At 44.7% G+C, this 17984-nt stretch overlaps 1 protein-coding gene across 3 annotated transcripts in view; it reads left to right on the plus strand.

Annotated features, from left to right (window-relative positions):
- The window catches only part of Tnfsf13b (TNF superfamily member 13b), a 29868-nt gene extending 16825 nt beyond the window's left edge, over positions 1-13043 (plus strand). For all 3 annotated transcript variants that reach the window (XM_060381365.1, XM_021648250.2, XM_021648249.2), the window contains 3 exons: positions 7114-7226; positions 7308-7458; positions 11925-13043. In XM_060381365.1, the coding sequence (XP_060237348.1) occupies positions 7114-7226; positions 7308-7458; positions 11925-12037 (377 nt within the window). In that variant the 3' untranslated portion in view covers positions 12038-13043. The remainder of the gene's footprint in view (positions 1-7113; positions 7227-7307; positions 7459-11924) is intronic.
- The last annotated feature ends 4941 nt before the right edge of the window (positions 13044-17984 follow it).

Below are 17984 nucleotides of genomic sequence, written 5' to 3' on the forward strand. Positions count from 1 at the left end.
AAAAGCTCTATGACATTTTTATAGCTACAGAACAAAAGAAAGTCATTAGTCAAAGCATTTTTTTAAAAATGCATTGGTACAAGTATCAGGCACAGGGTGGGAGAATTACCCGTTGACATTCTTAACTTTTGGGTTGCCTGTGAGCACAGTCTAGAGTTTTTGCCTGATAACCACAAGGATGTACTTTAAACGCAGAAGGGGCCAATGAAAGGACAGAAGCGCCAACCCAAAGCTTACATATTGATGCTGCTTTCCTCTCCAGAGCAAATAGCCTTATGGTGCTGATTCACACTTCCCTTTTGGGTTCTGATCTTAAGCATCACTCCAAATTTCACTGAATTTTGGGGTGACTTTTTTGGGAAAATGTCTATTCAAATCCTTGACTACTTTATACTTCCTAACTGAATTATTTTTCTTTTTGCTGGTGAGATATGAAACTGTAGTACAGATGACAAACCCTTACGAAAATGCTTGCTGTGCAAATATTTCCCTGACTTTGAGGGTACTCTGCAGTTTGTTGAGACGGTGACTGCCCACGAAGTTCCAGCCAGCTCCTCAGTGCTGGGTCACAGCCACTGTGTTACCAAGCTGGTCCGCAGTTCCAGCCAGCTCCTCAGTGCTGGGCTACAACCACTGTGTTACCAAGCTGGTCTGCAGTATTTGGTTTGATGAAGTCAGATTTCTGTATTGATTCCCCTTTCTTTCTCATGCTTTGGGTACTATTGCTGATGTGCCAACAAACTCAGCAGCACAACTGACACCTTTGCTTTCTTCTAATGATCATATGTTTTTATTTTGAAGACACTTGTATCTGCACTTATGCCATTGGAACATTTTAGTCAGGTTTGTGTCTGGTGTGGACCTTGGCACAACGTCACCCATAATGTGTAGAATATTTAGTTTTTCTAGCATCATTGGTTGGAGAGGATTGCGCGGGACTGGCACATTTGTAAAGATCCAGTTGGGTCTAGAGGCATGATTTTATTTCTGTATTCAGTATTCTGCTGGTTTATTGGGTCTACATTTGCAACAAAACACAACAGTATTTTGACCACTATAGCTCCGTAAAATTTTAAAGTTGGGAGAATTAACTATTCAACATTGTGTGTCATTTTAAAGACTGTTTTGGAACCTCAAGTACCCTTGTCAATAATCAACGATTCTTGTCTATTTAGAAAAAAAGAACCACTGCATTTGTAGAGTAACGGTACGACTCTTCAGAGAGATCAAGTGATGTTGCTATCTTAATAACGTTAAGGTTATCTGTCCGTGAGCATGAGGTATCTTCCCACTTATTTATGTCTCATGTGTTAATCTTAGCATATTTTATAACTTTTATCACATGCATCTTTTAACACATTGAGTAAATTTATTCCTAGGCATTTTATTCATTTGAATTCAGTCTCAGTTTAGGTGGCTATAATAAATTGCCATAGAATGGATTGTTTAAACAACAAATTGTTTTCTTACAAAACTAGGGGCTTGAAAAATCCAATGCAAGTTTCCAGGAGGTCTTTTAAACATACATTTGTATTTTGGGGTGGTTGTCCTTTCATTGTAACCTTGCACAATGGATAAGATAGCCAAGAGTACCTCACATCTCTTCTTTAAAGGACACCAGTACCAAGCCAGGTGGTGGCGGTGGCGCCTTTATTACCAACACTTAGGAGGCAGGAACATCTTTTTGATCTTGAGGTCAGTCTGGTCTACAGAGTGAGTTCCGGGACACCCAGGCCTACACTGAGAAACCCTGACTCTAAAAAACAAAATAGATAGATAGATAGATAGATAGATAGATAGATAGATAGATAGACAGACAGATAGACAGACAGACAGAGAGAAAGATAGAAAATAGAGAATGTATGCATCATAATATCTCCTAAAGACTCTACTCCCAACAACATCCCTGGGATATATTACTTAGTATGTGAGTTTTGGGAAGACACAAGCTCAGTGCATAACTAATGATCTCAATGATGGAATTGTCTTCACTTCCTCATTTTTCCTTCTTGGTTGAAATGAAAGTGACTTTCGGGAGTTGATCCTTTATACAGCAACTTAGCTAAATATACTTGTTAGTTTTATTGGGTTTAATATCTGTTCTGTAGGTCACTGTTTTGTGTGATTGTAAATGGTTTTATTTTACTCCTTTCAGTTGGATGCCTTTCCTTCTGTCTATCCTGTCTCCTAGCTGGTTTAGCTAGAATTTCAGTGCAGTGTTGGGCATCAGTAATCAAAGTTCTGTCCCTGATCTTAGCACCACGCCAAAGAGCATTGCACTGACATTCATGATTAATGTTTGGTATGGAGTTTCTTGTGGTTTCTGGCTTCAGAACCATGGTGATTCTGATTTCACAGCATGAGTTCATAACTATTGTGTTTTTAAAGAAGAATTTGAGGAAGTTATTGGAAGCATTTGTTTATATGTCACCATCCTGGTTCCCTTCAGTTACATAAACATGTTTAATAGTTCCATGTCTGGCTTTTTTTCAGGGACGGTTTCTGTTAAGGTTTTAATTACTCTTGTGGTTGGCCCATAGTTTCCTTATATATTTTTTGTGGCTTCTAATGTTTGCTTGAAAATTAGGCAGTTTGAAAATAGTAATGTGGTGATTCTGGAAATCAGGTACCCTACCTATCCCAGAGTCATCTGTGGTTTGTTGTGATATTGTTGGCATAGTTGTTTATGTGTTCAATACCCAGAACTCACAGTTGAAGGAGAGAACCAACTTCCACAGGTTTCCTCTTGATCTCTATATGTGTTCCATGATACACACACACACACACACACACACACACACACACACACAGCCATACTGTTTTACCAGCATGGTGAGCACTGTAGGCCTCATATAAGCCAGTGGCTGCCAGGAGCTCAGGTTCCCATCTCCATGGCTCCTGCCAAAATAGACGGGGTGTGGTTAAGTGGGTAAGAAGAAGACGACACAGTCTTTCCTGCTAAGGCTGTGCAGCCTGCCATTCTCCATTGACCTCCTCAGCTGGTGTAAATTTGATCAGAAGAGGCTGGATCCATTCTATCCAGCTGTTCCTTATGGCCTGGGATAGCTCATCACCTTGTTAAACAGTGTCTGCCCATCCCCCCCGTCTTAAATAAGTTGTTGACAGCTGTTCTTCCAGTCCTCTGGCATGCAGTCTTGGACAGTGATGTGATACTTTTTAATGAAATTTATGTGCTGTTAAAATGTTTGAAGTTCTGCTACTTGACTTGTCCATATCACATTTGTTGAGCTGTTACAAATGAAGCAACTGGTGGATTTAAGGTAAATGGATATTCACTTACCAATACAATTATGTTGTATAATCTACATTGTGATGGCTTAGTATACATTTTTCTTTCTTGTTAAGCCATTATTTTTTGTTTCTCTCTCTATTTTATAGATTAACATATTCAGCCACCATGCAAGACTTTGTTGTGGTTTTTCTCCTACATATCCGTTTGCTTGAATTTTGTGGTGCTGACTTACTCAGGATGGGCCACCAAGACAATGCCCTTCTGGGTTTGTATTAATGTGCCTATATTCTTTTTAAAATTTTTATGTGTTTATTTTACGTCATGTGTATGAGTACTTGCTTGTATGTATGTATGCACACCACATGTATAGCTGGAGCCTGCAGAAACTGGAAGAGGGCATCATAGCCCTTGGGACTGAAATTACAGAAGGTTCTGAGCTGCAATGTGTGTGCTAGGAACTGAACCCTGGTCCTCACAGTTGCACAGGAAGTACTTTCCTCCTGTTATCTCTTCAGACCACACCTCACACTTCCTTCCGAAGCCTTGGGGTCCTTCCTCAGTACTTCCATGGCTTTTTCAGTCAAGCTGGGGCCCTGGCAGCTGTGTTCTTCACGCCTCTCCACAGATAGGAAGGGATGAGGCTTTCCACCCAAAGGCACTGGAGGAAGTCTTTCGTTCACTTACACCTTGAAAGCGCACTGGGCATTTCATGGAGGTCAAGGTGACCTTTAACTCTCAATAGAGTCTGAAGAAAGCAGACGTACATTTTCCTGGGCACGCTTGGACAATGCATGTGAGTTGTCTCTACATATCATCACTGACACTTTTATTCCATTCATGTATTAGCTTTATTATTTTAAAGCACTTTAATACATCAATCACCTAAAACTGAGTTCACACACTACAAAACGATGTCTGCCTTTAGCTGACAACAGTGGCGTCAGGACTCTTCATACCTGCCCCCAGATCCCCACATGGCCTCGCACAGGGAGTAAGGCATAGCAGCTTAGACAGTCTCAACACAGAAGCTAGTGCTTTTGTTTATCTGTGGTCTGATGCCTATAGTGAAATTCTGAGTGCATTTTAAGCATGTTGTGATATTTATACTTAAGTTTTCAACTCCTATAAGCTTTTGACATGTTGCCTGGTTTGTTTGCTTGAAGGATTTAGAATTAACATGAGCAAATTGGCTGGCTCTGCAGGCATTTGAAAGCACAGTTGACTTTAATCAACTCTGATCACGGAGGTTTTAACCTGTGGCTGTGTGTGTGCCTATATTTGTGCGTGCGCACGCGTGTGTGCCTGTGTGCATGTATACAGTAGAAGATGAATATGAAGAGTGAATAAAAACAAGCATGCATGAGCTCTCTTTTTAATCAGGATATTTGACCAAAAAAAAGGCAAAAATGTAAAGAGGTAGTAAATAAATTTAAATTAATCAAGACAAAATTTAGTAAGTAAATACTTTTTTACAAAGTACTTTTAGAAATCTGTTGGCAGGTTTCTCTACCAACTCTAGAAGGGGTGGTGTTTCATTTCCCAGGCTTTCAGTAGCATATTTAGCCAAATTTTTACAAAGGCCAGCGAGTGTCTGTGGCTAATACCACAGCAATCATCAGTTTGAGTTATTTTGGGCTTAAATTGGAACTTACTAATTCAACGATTATTAGATGCATGTCTGTGATGGGATAAAAACTGCTTAAGCCCTGGGAAGTGGCAGGTGGACGAACCAGCAGGCCTGAGCACAGCGGAGTTACGACCCACGGTGTGTGTGCTTTGTGTGGGGGAAGGTCCTCTATGTTGAAATCATCAACTCCTTTCTAATAAACCGTGAACACAATCACCTTCAGCATAATCACTGTTTTAAAATTCTGTTGCAATACTGACTTTTGTTGTTGTTGTTTGCTACGTTATGTATTATTTGGGACAGGCTCTCGCTGTAGAGCCTAACTGTTCTGGAACTTGCTCAGGTAGACCAGGCTGGCCTCAAACTCCCAGCTTGCAGTCATGAGGTACACACCACCATGCCCGACTCCCAGCAATCTTTATACTAAGTCTTCCTTGGTTGTTCAGTATTCAGTGACTCAACACACTTTGGGCACATCATGTCATTTAAACAAAATAAAAACTGATTCATTACAGAAGTCTCACTGGGATTGTGTTGCATACAGTGAAGAGGGCTAGCCTTTGCTACTTGCGATTGATGTGACCTCAGTTTCTCTGAGTTTCTTATCCTGATCATCACTGGCACACTCAGTGGTGCACACACAATGGAATTGCCTCCAGGGAGTGACTGTACACAAGACACAGGCTGACGAGGTCCCACGATGCTTCTGTACCCCCACTTTCCCACCCACTCTCTCCTAGCGTCTACCCCTCCCCCATCTATGCTTCCTGGAGGAGCCAACTTAGTGATCCTTACTCACGAAAGCCTGAGTGGCATCTGGTTTGTTTTACTGCTGATTTTTTTTTTAACTCCTTCAAATTTTCAGAAAATATGCAGTTCTTGTTTAGTCTTCTTCTGATAAGAGCCGTATTTGAATTAGGAATATAAATTAGTACAGCCACTGTAGAAAAAAATTATGGAGCTTCCCCCCTCAAAAAAATTAAAAATGGAACTGCAGTATGAGTTAGCAATTCCACTTCTGGGTTTATAAAGATAACTAAATCAATATTCTAAAGAAACACTTGTATGTTCCCCAGCGTCATTGTAGTAGCAATCAGAACAGCCAAGAAATCAACTTGATGTCCGTCGACAGAGGAGTGGGTTACGTGATGTGGGCAAGAAGGGATGGTGCCATGTGGCTGTCGAAAAGAAGGGTGGCCTGTGCTTTGCCACAGCACGCATGAAGCTGTGAGACAGACGCAGAAATATGGATGTGAATATAGCGTCTCTTTTCGACCCGTTTGATTGGCCTTTGACCCCCTTTTTCCGATTGAGGCGACATTTTAAGACAGACGGTCTAAGGACAGTCTGGCATGTTTAGACTCACACCACGGTGTTCTTGCTCTTCTGTCCTCACTGTGCCATGTCCCTGTTCTTTGCAGCTGCTCCCTTCATTTAGTTTATAGCTCCTTTCCTGGTCTAGTGTTGAGCCGCAGCCTAACATCAATGTTTGCATGCTGCGTCTGTGCACACTGCTGTCTGAGCGAGCTCTTCCTAGGAAATGCACATTTGTCCTTTCCTCCTGGCGTGAGGTCTAGGAAGCACCTTGCTTCGTGCTGGCCTGCTGGCTTGGTTCCCTTGCTTGTTGCTCTGTGTGCCCTTCCTGTTCGCACTCAGAGCAACCCTGGGCAGGACTTCCTGCCCCTCTGGATAGGATTAAGGTCTCATGGTACTGAACAGAGTCCCCCCCACCCCCACCCCAGGCCTGAATGTCATAACCCTGGTACCACAGCTTCTGAGCCCTTCCCAGGGCAGTCTGGGAAGGGCTGTCTGCATTTCCTAGCTGTGTTTGGCTGCCAGGTTGCGGGTGGACTTACTTCCTCCAGGCACATTTTCCAAAGCTCTTCACCTGATTACTCAGGAGATGGAAGAAGACACTCCCTCAGTGTGCTGTGCAGAGTGACATCTGCTCTCTCCTTCAGCCTTCTTTCAACCCCAGATCCAAACCTTCATAAAGAAATAGCCACCGTACAGAACAACAAAGGAAACGCAGGCAATGCTGTGGAGTGGGGCCTCCCAGGCATGCGCATCTGAGGCTGCCCATGCTCAAACAGGTGTGGCAGGTAGTCCAGTGGAAAATAGTCCTCCTCCTCCTTCCAGTTTTGAGAATATGTGATGTGCGGTTTCAAACTCAATGGAAGGGAGACCTGCTTTCCTCAGTTTGCTTTCTCATGAGTAATCCGCTCCACCCCAGGGTCCTACACGTTTGTCCCATGGCTTCTCAGCTTTAAAAGAGGAAACGCCCTGGAGGAAAAAGAGAACAAAATAGTGGTGAGGCAAACGGGTTACTTCTTCATCTACAGCCAGGTACGTCCGACCTCCCCCCAGTCCCTGCCGCAGCGCACTCTCTGTCCTGCACATCTGACGGCATACTGGCTTGCTCCTCAGGTCCTATACACGGACACCATCTTTGCCATGGGTCATCTCATCCAGAGGAAGAAAGTTCATGTCTTCGGGGATGAGCTGAGCCTGGTGACCCTGTTCCGGTGTATCCAGAACATGCCAAGAACGCTGCCCAACAATTCCTGCTACTCAGCTGGTATGTAGCTGCCCTGAGACCTGCTTAGCAGGATAATGTAGAGCATGCTGGGAAATCTGATCTCCCCTTTCTTCTGTGGATGCTGCTGTTTTTTTTTTTTTTTGTTTGTTTGTTTGTTTTGTTTTTTTTTGGTTTTTTGTTTTGTTTTTTGGTGGTTTTTTTTTGCTGTTTTTTTGTTTTGTTTTGTTTTTTTTGTTTTGTTTTGTTTTTTCAGTGGTTTGGGTTAGCTGAGAAAACTTTTACTAACCATTACTAACAGTAGTAGCGTCTTCATAAAAAATAAGAAGGAGATGGGGATGAAGAGACAGCTCCATAGTGAAGAGCACTGGCTGCTCTTCAGTGAACCCCAGCTCGATTCCCAGCACCCGCACAGCAGCTCATGACTACCTGAAACCTTAGTTCCAGGGGGCCTGACGCCTTCTTCTGCCCTCCGCGGGCACTGCATACGCTTAGTGCAGGAAAATACTGATACGGATGAAAAATAATTAAATGAAATGAATGTGTTTTTAAAAAATAAGAATGAGTGTCACAGAATTTGACGTTAGGTCAATTCTTACTTCTCCTCTATTTATTCTGTGACAAGTTTGTAGGTGTATGTAATATATTATATGACGATTTTTAGTCATTTTCGCCACTATTAAACTCCAGCCATCTTCCTCATCTGTGGTATCCCTTCCCAGCTCTCCTGTTGTTTTCCATGTTAGCCCTGCTGGGCTGGGAGCCTGGGCAAGCCATGAACTGTCACTAGCCCCTCTTGGAGGAGTGTGGCTTCATGAGCTGTCCCACCCCCACTCCATGAGGCTAAGCTGAAGGTCCCAGTTGTTCTGGTGCTGTGCAGGTAACAACAGCTGCAAAGCGCCCACAAGAGGGTGAGTCTCAGGCAGATGTTCTTTGTCATAAGGACAGCAACAGGACCAATGTCCACTCAGTGTCAGATGCAAACACCCTCTGGGCTTTCTTTTCCTGTTCAGCTCTCTGGCTGCTCACCCTCTCACAGTCACACTTCCTTAGTCTTGTAACCTTCTCGTCTCAGGAGAATCCAAGCCACAGAAATAAGTAACTTCTCAGCAACTCAGGCTCCAGTCACAGTATGGGTAGCCCTGCAATATGAGCGTGTGGTGGGAAAAATAACCCCAGAGGGCAGGGAAGGGCTTCTTGCAGACTGGCGAGGTTAGTCCTCAGAGTGAAGCAGGTGGCCTCAGACACCTGACAAGCTGGGAACCCAAAACTGCAGCAGCAGCAGCCTCGCACCGAGCAAAGGGACACAGATCACGGGGGAAGACAGACTGTATCAGTCCCAGCCTGTCCAAACTGTAATTGCCAACACTGTTCTCATTTTATTTCAAATTAATTGCACTGGTTTTAGAAAACTGTATTTTCCTTATACATATGTATTCTCTCTGCTGGTTTGGACAAATCTATTCAGAACCCAAATAATGTCTTTAGTCTCAGCCAGTTACCGAAAACAGCGATGTGAAATCCAGGATTGTGAAATAGCTCTGAAGCATTTCAAAGGCCTTTACAAACAAATACCCACTAAATCAGCTGGAAGCAGAAGAGAACACAACTCCACCACAGAGGCCAGGACACACTAGATCTGCAGCCCTAATGGCTTCGGTGGCCAGGAGGAAGTCTGTCACGTTGGCAGTCCCTAATTTTCATAGAGGAATCTGCCTCTGTGCCAGTGCCGAGCAGGCATTTTGATACTGTGAAATGTTTATCAATGGCAAAGTCTCTCTGCTCTGCTGCTCACATTTGCTGTAAAATGCCACAGCTGATGCTCCTCAAACATTTCAATTCCTTTGGTTTTCTCCCAGTTTCTTCCTGTGGGTGGATTCTACTTTTTAAAGGATAACTCTTTTGATGTTGAAAATATGCCTCAGTATCAGTAGGCTACAGTTGTGTATGAGAACCAGCTCCAAGACATTTCAGGCTTGCTTCTTTAACTCTCAGTCTGTTTTATGACCCTATGCTAACTTGCCAAAACCTAAGTGGTTAGCATAAGACACCCAGCACAGTGCTGAGGAACCCTTGAATATACAAAGATGAGTGATTGTTTTGTTGCTAAGTTGAATAGCCTTCTCGTAGGGAAAGCCATCGCATCTCATTGCTACGGCCTAGAAGAGCGAGAGTTGGGAAGAGCTCAGTGCTGGGTGCCTCGGTAGGAGCCTTTAGTGCGGCAGCAGTTGTCAACCTGGGGGTCATGAACCCTTTGGGGATCAGATATCAGATATCCTGCGTATCAGACATTTGCACCACAGTTATCAAGGAGCAACAGAAACAGTTTTGGCTCACACCCACTTGTAGAGCTCGCAGTGCCTGCCACAGTCCTGGCCCCAGTGTTACATCTTGCTCAGTGTCCAGGGCAGACACAAACCCCTGCAGCACACATGCTCTGGGGGCTCCTCACTCCCTTTTCTTTACCCAAGGGAACTAATCCTTTAATGCCTTGCCAATTTCAGAACACAGTTGTGCAGCATGTCTGTGCAGCAATGCTTGTCTGTGTTGGTTACCTGATAGCTACAATGTGGTTCCTCAGCAGTATTTATACTTCCAAGTCACGGGATAGACTGTTATAAATGCAGAACAGAGACATACCTAGCATTTTTTTCTTTATTAATTACACTTTATTCACTTTGTATCCCTCCTGTGGTTCTCTCCCTCCTCCCGTACCAATCCCTCCCTTCCTCCACCCTCTGTATGCATGCCCCTCCCCAAGTCCACTGATAAGGGAGGTCTTCTTTTCCTTCTTTCTGATCCTAGTCAATTAGGTCTCATCAGGAGTGGCTGCATTGTCTTCTTCTGTGGCCTGGTAATGCTGCTTCCTCCCCAAGGGGAGGTAATTAAAGAGCAGGCCAATCAGTTCATGTCAGAGATAGTCCCTGTTCCCATTACAATGGAACCCACTTGGATACTGAACTACCATGGGCTACATTTGTGCAGGGGTCTTAGGTTATCTCCATGCATGGTCCTTGGTTGGAATATCAGTCTCAGGAAAGACCCCTGTGCTCAGATTTTTTGGTTCTGTTGCTCTCCTTGTGGAGTTCCTGTCCTCTCCAGATCTTACTATTTCCCACTTCTTTCCTAAGATTCCCTGCACTCTGCCCAAAGGTTGCTCATAAGTCTCAGCATCTACATTGATAGTCTGCAGGGCAGAGCTTTTCAGAGGTCCTCTGTGTCAGGCTCCCAACTTGTTCCCTCTCTTCTTCTTCTGATATCTAGCCTCTTTGCCTTTCTGGATAGGAGTTGAGCATTTTAGCAAGAGTCCTCCCTCTTGATTAGTTCCTTTAGGTGTACAGATTTTAGTAGGTTTATTCTATATTATATGTCTATATGAGTGAGTATATACCATGTGCATCTTTCTGCTTCTGGGATAGCTCACTCAGGATGATCTTTTCCAGATCCCACCATTTACCTGCAAATTTCATGATTTCCTTGTTTTTTATTGCTGAGTAATATTCCATTGTGTAGATATACCACAATTTGTGCATCCATTCCTCCACTGAGGGGCATTTGGGCTGTTTCCAGCTTCTGGCTATTACAAATAAGGCTGCTACAAACATGGTTGAGCAAATGTCCTTATTGTGTACTTGAGAATCTTTTGGATATATGCCTAGGAGTGCATACATAGCATTTCAAGGAGCTTAATACTTTGAGTCTTTTGGTCATAAAGGTAATCATGGTCATTTAAGGACATCTATGGCATAGACGGAAGTGAGCAGAAGCTCAGATGATGCGGGGGCAGAAGCCTGCTCCCAGTGAGAAGCTGTTTAACAGTACAGAGTGTTGTTCAATAACGTTTTGATTTTTAGACACCTGTTTATTTTTGGCTTTTGACTCAGGGTCTTGCTCTGTAGCCTGGGCTCAGTTTTAATTCCATGTGTAGCCCAGGCTAGCCTTGAACTCTGAGGTTGGGAACATTAGCATGTGACACCATGGCCAGCTTATTTTTTAAACCTTCAAAGCTATTTATAGTTAATGCAGATTTTAAGTATAATCGTGGGCTGGTAGATGGCCCAGTGAGTAGAGGTACTTGCCACACAAGCCTGGCAATGTTTGAGCCCACAACCTATGTAAAGGTGGGAAGGAAACCCAACTCCACAAGGTTGTCCTCTGACCTTCACATGTGTGCTGTGACATGTGTCCATACACATCACTCATGCTCACCTGACAATAACCCAAAATAAAAAGGCTTCCATAATGCTAGGCTTCTTTCGTGACTCTACGGGATTCTCTCAAAGAACAGGATTCAATTTGACTTTGACATTGATATTTGCCGCTGGGATCCCTGTCTGCAGACAGTGAGGGTACACCTGCGGGAGTCTGTTGTTTCTCCTCATCACTTACTCTTTCGTTTAATGTTAAAGCGGACAGAGCTATGCAGGAGTGTTGTGAGTGCCTGTGCTGACGCCGCACAGCAGCTTCTTCTAATGTACTCTCTACTGAGCTCACTCCCTTTCTCCCAGGCATTGCGCGGCTGGAAGAAGGGGACGAAATTCAGCTCGCCATACCTCGGGAGAATGCACAGATCTCACGGGATGGAGACGGCACCTTCTTTGGTGCCCTGAAACTGCTGTGACCCACTTAGGGGACCGTGAGGCCCTTCCCTCCTCTTCTCTGTACCTCCGAGGGGAGAATGAGCAGCCGGCAACACTCAAGGAAGAGAAAGTCCTCGCCGAAACGCTTCTTGTGAGCTGCTTATTTTGGTTCACTGAGTCTGGTAACAGACAGCCGCAATCAAAGTGTGTGTCATGTGATTTACAAGAAATGGAGCGCACCACTCAGAAAGTCAGGACCAGGAGGGCTGTGCTCTCTGCTCGAGAAGAGGCCCCGCATCGCTAGGTCATAGGTCATCGGAGGTCGTGCAAAGTCTCAGGATTCGCCCCCTCCCCAAACAGACTCTTCTCTTCTCCAGCTAATGCTACAGAAACTTTTGTTGTTTGTTTCCGTTTTGCAAATCTAGGAGTCATGAACTAGGTATAGGCAAAAGTACTTACAAATTCAAGTTTAAGATTAACGTCATCAAAAAAGTTTAAGTGTCAAATAATTGGACAGGAAAAAAGCTGACTATTGAAGTTTTCTTGTTTCTTTTCTTAGGTCAAGCTTGCAATTGTTTCTGGTGTCTTATCAAAGCACTCCCTCATTTTGGATCACATTTGCATTTTGTAATAGCTTTCAGTTGCTTTATAAAATGTTACTGTAGACACATCTGATGTGCACAGAAATCACTAATGTGAAACCTTATCCCGCTCACATAAGCCCTGCTTTGAAGGTGCATTGGTGGCAGGGGAGAGATTCCCTGTGCTGCTGCCTCAGTTCCGGTGAGGATCCCTGAGGGAAACACCCACCTTGTTTGCTCTGCAGCAGTTGAGGTTTAAGCCGGTCACAGAGCATGTGACCTTAGGGCGAGGCACATACGTGAGCCCCATGAGGAGAATGTCTTAAAGGGGTTTCTTCACAGACAATCATGCTTGACGTTTCTGTGTATTCATCCTTCATTGCGTCCGTTTCCTTTGCATTGTCTTCTGTGTTACTAGTTAATTTCTCTAAATACTTTGTTTCATTAAAGAGGCAGTGCAAGGAGAGACGTTCATCTGTGTCTACCTTAAAATAAGGTAAAGATGCCCGTGTCACAACATAGGAATAATTTAAATCTGTATCACAAATCTAGTGCTGATTAACTTTCTGTTCTCTGTATCTTTTGCTTTGGGGTTCAAGATAGAGGTACTCTGGAGTTTATTTTGTTTTTTAATAACTTAAAAAACAGCGGTAGTTGGGAAGGGCAGTGACTCAGAGGAGCGGCTGGTGACTGGACAGCATTGCTGCTGGGATTGACTGCCAAAGCACTGCGCCTTCTGCCCACCACCCGAGGGACTGGTCTGCAGACGCCCATTTCCGATATTTCTCCATACAGCTGTAATTCTAAAAAATCAAGGGTGAAACATTACAGGCACTGTAAAATAACATGTTCTGGGGGAGTGATTATAAAGTCTGAATGTTTTAGACATCTCCAAGGAATCTTTTAATACCTACATATGCTCATTATTTCTCAGAGAATGAAGCTCAACAAATATACTGGATTTGTTTTAGGGAAACATCCCAGGAGTGGCATATGGGAGTCCTAAGAAGATCCATTTGTAGATTTCTCCACAACCTGCAGGCCGATTTCCATAGTTTCTAGACTAGCTTACAGTTCCGCCTCTGGCACCGAGTTCCCCTTTGCCCAAACCCTGCCAGCACTTGTCATCTATTTTTTTGATGACAGATTAATTTGACTGGGAGGAAATAGAACCTCACTGCGGTTTCATTTGCAGTTATTTCCATCACTGGGTGGCCCAGTGACGTTGAATATGTTTCATGTGACTATTGGCGACGCAAGCGTCATAGTTTGAGAAGCACCTGCTCACTTCATTAGCCCATTTATTTATTTGATTGTTTGGTTTATTAAGACTGACTTTTTTTTTTTGAGTTCTCACAGTGTTCTGAGTCTCAAGCCTTTAGTTACTAGGGGTCTTGACTCTTGAGTTCTTATATATTCTGGATAGCAAACCTCTGTCAGACTGATAGCTTGCAAATTCGTCTCCTATTCTGTAGGCTGCTTATTCACTACATATGTTGCTTTCATTGCTATGAAGAAGTCTTTTAATTTCACGAAATCCCATTTTTCAGCTGATGGGCCATTTTCTGAGCAAATGGGGTCATGTTCAGAGAGTGCTTGTGTGCTGGTGTGTCAAGGTGTTTCTTCCAGTTTTCCTTTAGCAGCTTGAATTTTAGGTCTCAACATAGTAAAGGCTGTGCTTGACAAAGCCACATCATACTAAACAGACAAAGAACCTAAAAGCATATTGTACTTGAACTCTTAACCAGAGCAGTGAGACAAGAGAGGAAAAGAAATACAAATAAGAGAAGAAGGTATGGTTCTCGATACAAAACCACAAATAATCAACCAGAAACCTCTTGGAGCTTACGTGTTCCTTCAGGAAAGGGGCAGGATACAAAATTATAAAAAACAAAACAACAACAACAACAAAACACTCAATAGACTTTTTGTAGACCAATGGCAAACATACTGAGAACAAAATATCAGAAAAAGAATTCTGTTTTCAATACCTAAATACCAAGAATAAGCCCAACCAAGATGGTGACAACTCTACAGCCACATATTTGAAACACTGAAGAAACTGAGACACGAGGAGATGGAAGGACCCTCTCCTCCCCTCCCCCCATGGCCATGGACCAAGGAGCTGGTGCTGGCAAATGGCCATCCCCCATGCAGTCACAGATGCCATCCCCACTAGGATTCTAATGTCATGCTTCTATTTCATCTAACAGCTGGGCACTCTCTTCTTCTCTGAACTTTGGCCAGATTAGGGCCTCTACTTGCACCACCCACTGTAAACAGATGCTTCTCTGATGAAGGATGGGTGGTGCTTTAGTCTATAGGAGCAATGATAAGTCATGAGGAGTTGGTTTAACACTTCATCTGTGAGGCAGAGTGATAGTTGTAAGTTCTCTCCAAGGGCCTTCAACTTTTCTAGCTACCGGGTCATAGACAATGATGTTATTCACAGAAATAAGATAAATGCAAATCATACAGAAACACAAAAGATGATGGTTAACCAACCAACCCAGAGCAAAGTGGATTACCATCCCTGACTTCAAGTTATGTTACAGACTACAGAAAAAAAAAAGGCAGAAAAACAGACCCGTAGATCAATGAAACAGAAGAGAGAGCCCAGAAGAAACCCAGAGCTACAGCCTCTTAATTTTTGACAAAGATTCCAAGCCTGGGGTCTTTGGAAAAACAGGAGAAAAGATAGCGCTTAACCGAAACTGGATATCACACAGCAAAGAATGAAGCCAGAACTCTGTTTCCCACCTTACGCAAACACAGACTCTAAGTGGATCAAAGATCATCTATAGAAACTGAAACACTTTAAATAGGAATTAGTTTAAAACCGAAAGAGTTTTGAACACAAGTAGGCTGTCAGGTGAAAAATTCAGCATGTGGCAAGTCACAGTCAAAACACAGGGAGTCCATGTCTTAATCCATCACCAGCTGTCAGCCAGGGGCAAAGGACAGACAGAAAAAACAAACAAACAAACAAACAAACAGAAAAAACCCGCTTACAGAAAGCCTCCCTCTTTCCCCTTCTTTCTCTCCTCCATGAAGGATAGTTTTGTGTTGGGCCAAAGAATTTTCTTTTTTTGTTAGATTAGATTTTTTTCTAATGGTAGTGTCTTAGTAAATGGTTTCAGTACTGCCGAAGCTTGTCTTTGCTTGGGAAGCTTAATGAATACATATATACACGTTACTGGAATAATGCCTTGCATGCCGTGTACGTTAACCAAAAAGGCAGCATGCTCGGATCTATACCCATGATGCAGAGGACACAGTTATACTAGAATGCCAAAGAGAAAGATGTCAATTGTCTGGTTTTATGTTTGCGAGACACCAGAGAGTAAAATTGGCAGAAACTTGAAGTTCATGGGTTGGGTGTGAGCTGTCCCTACCCGGGCTCCTGTGTCTGGATACTCGTTTCTCAGCTCGTGGTACTATGTGGGAATTTGGCAGACCCTTCAGGCAGAGTTTCACTGTAGGAAATGGGTCCCTGGGGCTGGTCCCTCACCAATCCTGGCCCGAGTTTCCTCTTTCCTGACACGTGAAGATCTGCAGCCTCACACTCTAGCTGCCATGAACTCTTTCCTACCTCTGTGATGGACTGTACCCGCTCAAACGTGAGTCCAAGTGTGTCCTTGCCACTTCCCCTAAATTGCATCTGTCAAGATTTCAATTATAGATACCAGAAAAGTAAGCGACAGAGAAAACCTCATTCTCTTGAGGCCCCTTGAGTAAGGTGGCGGGGCGGGGGAGGACGGAGGGCGCCACGAGAGAAAGGAAGGCAAAGCATCCTCCTGGCTCCAAACAGATGTGCAAGTGCCAGGGCACTGTCAGCCATGATGCTCACCTGAAGACCCCTCTCATGACTGCCAGGCATGGCCAGCGCTTTGGGCTTTGGTGTGTAGGCCAAAGGTTGTTTGGCATTCCGTATGCGAGAAGGGAAACCAGGACTTCAGCATGAAGTGACAGCAGCAAGAAAGCAAGAAGCGGGAGCTGGTGAGCAAGGAGCACCCAGGCAAAGGTCTCCCGAGACTAGAGACTGTCCGCCCCGACCATGCTTTGGTCATGGGACCAGGGCAAGGTGGAGCACAGGCCCTTGGCATGCGTTCACAGGAACATGCCCTTTCTCCGTCACTCCTGCAGGTAAGAGGAGCCCTAGTTCTGTGGCCTCTCCCTAGGAAGGCATGTGTGTTGGGGCCCAAATCACCAATGGAGTGGGGGACATGCTCAGTGTGGAGAGCACGGGGGGGGGAGGGTGGGAAAATAAGCTCACCCACTTCAAATTCCCATTTCCAATAAAGTGATTGCACAACGTGGCCAGTGTGACTCACAGAAATTAAAGAGCAGTTGTTTACTTTCTGCAAAGGAGAAGCCACAAAATCAAGAGGCTTCCAGACCCTCTTCCAAGTGTCACAGTGAAACAAACAAAGCAGTTTAAGCCGAAGTGCTATCAGTCGAGGAAGTGCCTAGCCTGTCACAGCGGGAGGCCATCGCGCTGGGAGCACCCCTTCTCTCCTGCGGGGAGCTGGGACATGGCTGGCACCTGTGCGGGCTCACCTCGCCGTAGCCCAGCTGTTGCTGTGTCTTCATATGCTCTGCACTAATCATACAGTCTATGTGTGAGAGTGTGTCTGTGTGCCTGTGAGTGTATGTGTCTGTGTGTGTAATCATACAGTGTGTGAGTGAGTGTGTCTGTGTGCCTGTGAGTGTGTCTGTGTGTGTCTGTGCGTGTGTGTAATCATACAGTGTGTGAGTGAGAGAGTGTGTCTGTGAGTGTGTGTGATCATACAGTGTGTGTGAGAGAGAGTCTGTGTTCCTGTGAGTATGTATGTCTGTGTGCCCTCGGGCCAGCTCGCACGCTGTCTGCGCTTTCCACGGCAGACATTCCTCATGTCCACACTCACCCTAGATGACATGTGCAAAGCCCCGTGAGCGTGCTGCACGGGGGCCCGGACATAGGGACCCCACTTGTGCTGCTCGCTGCCTGCCCGGACATAGGGACCCCACTTGTGCTGCTCGCTGCCTGCCCGGACATAGGGACCCCACTTGTGCTGCTCGCTGCCTGCCCGAACTGGTTTTTACCTGGAGTGAGTACCCCTGCAAAGACGCTATCTATGAAAAGTCAGCGCATGCGCAGAACACGCCGAGATGTGGCTGGCCCAGGACCACTGGCCTCTGAGAGCCCGTGTGTGTTCTGTCCGGCGGTGCCCATCTCTCGGTCAGTTGAGGCCGGATCACCTGCACCCGCCTTGTCCGCCTCGTTCAGTCCTTTCTGGGCCACACTTCACATCCCGTTCTGAGCCTCAGCAGGATCTCAGGTCAGTCTGGCTTCAAGCTGAGGAGTAACAGTGGCTGCACCGACGCTTCCCCCACAGACACAATCACTCCGTTAGTGCCGAGTTCG

Source organism: Meriones unguiculatus, chromosome 4 (genome assembly GCF_030254825.1).
Source record: "Meriones unguiculatus strain TT.TT164.6M chromosome 4, Bangor_MerUng_6.1, whole genome shotgun sequence".
In the NCBI taxonomy this organism is placed as follows: Eukaryota; Metazoa; Chordata; class Mammalia; order Rodentia; family Muridae; genus Meriones; species Meriones unguiculatus.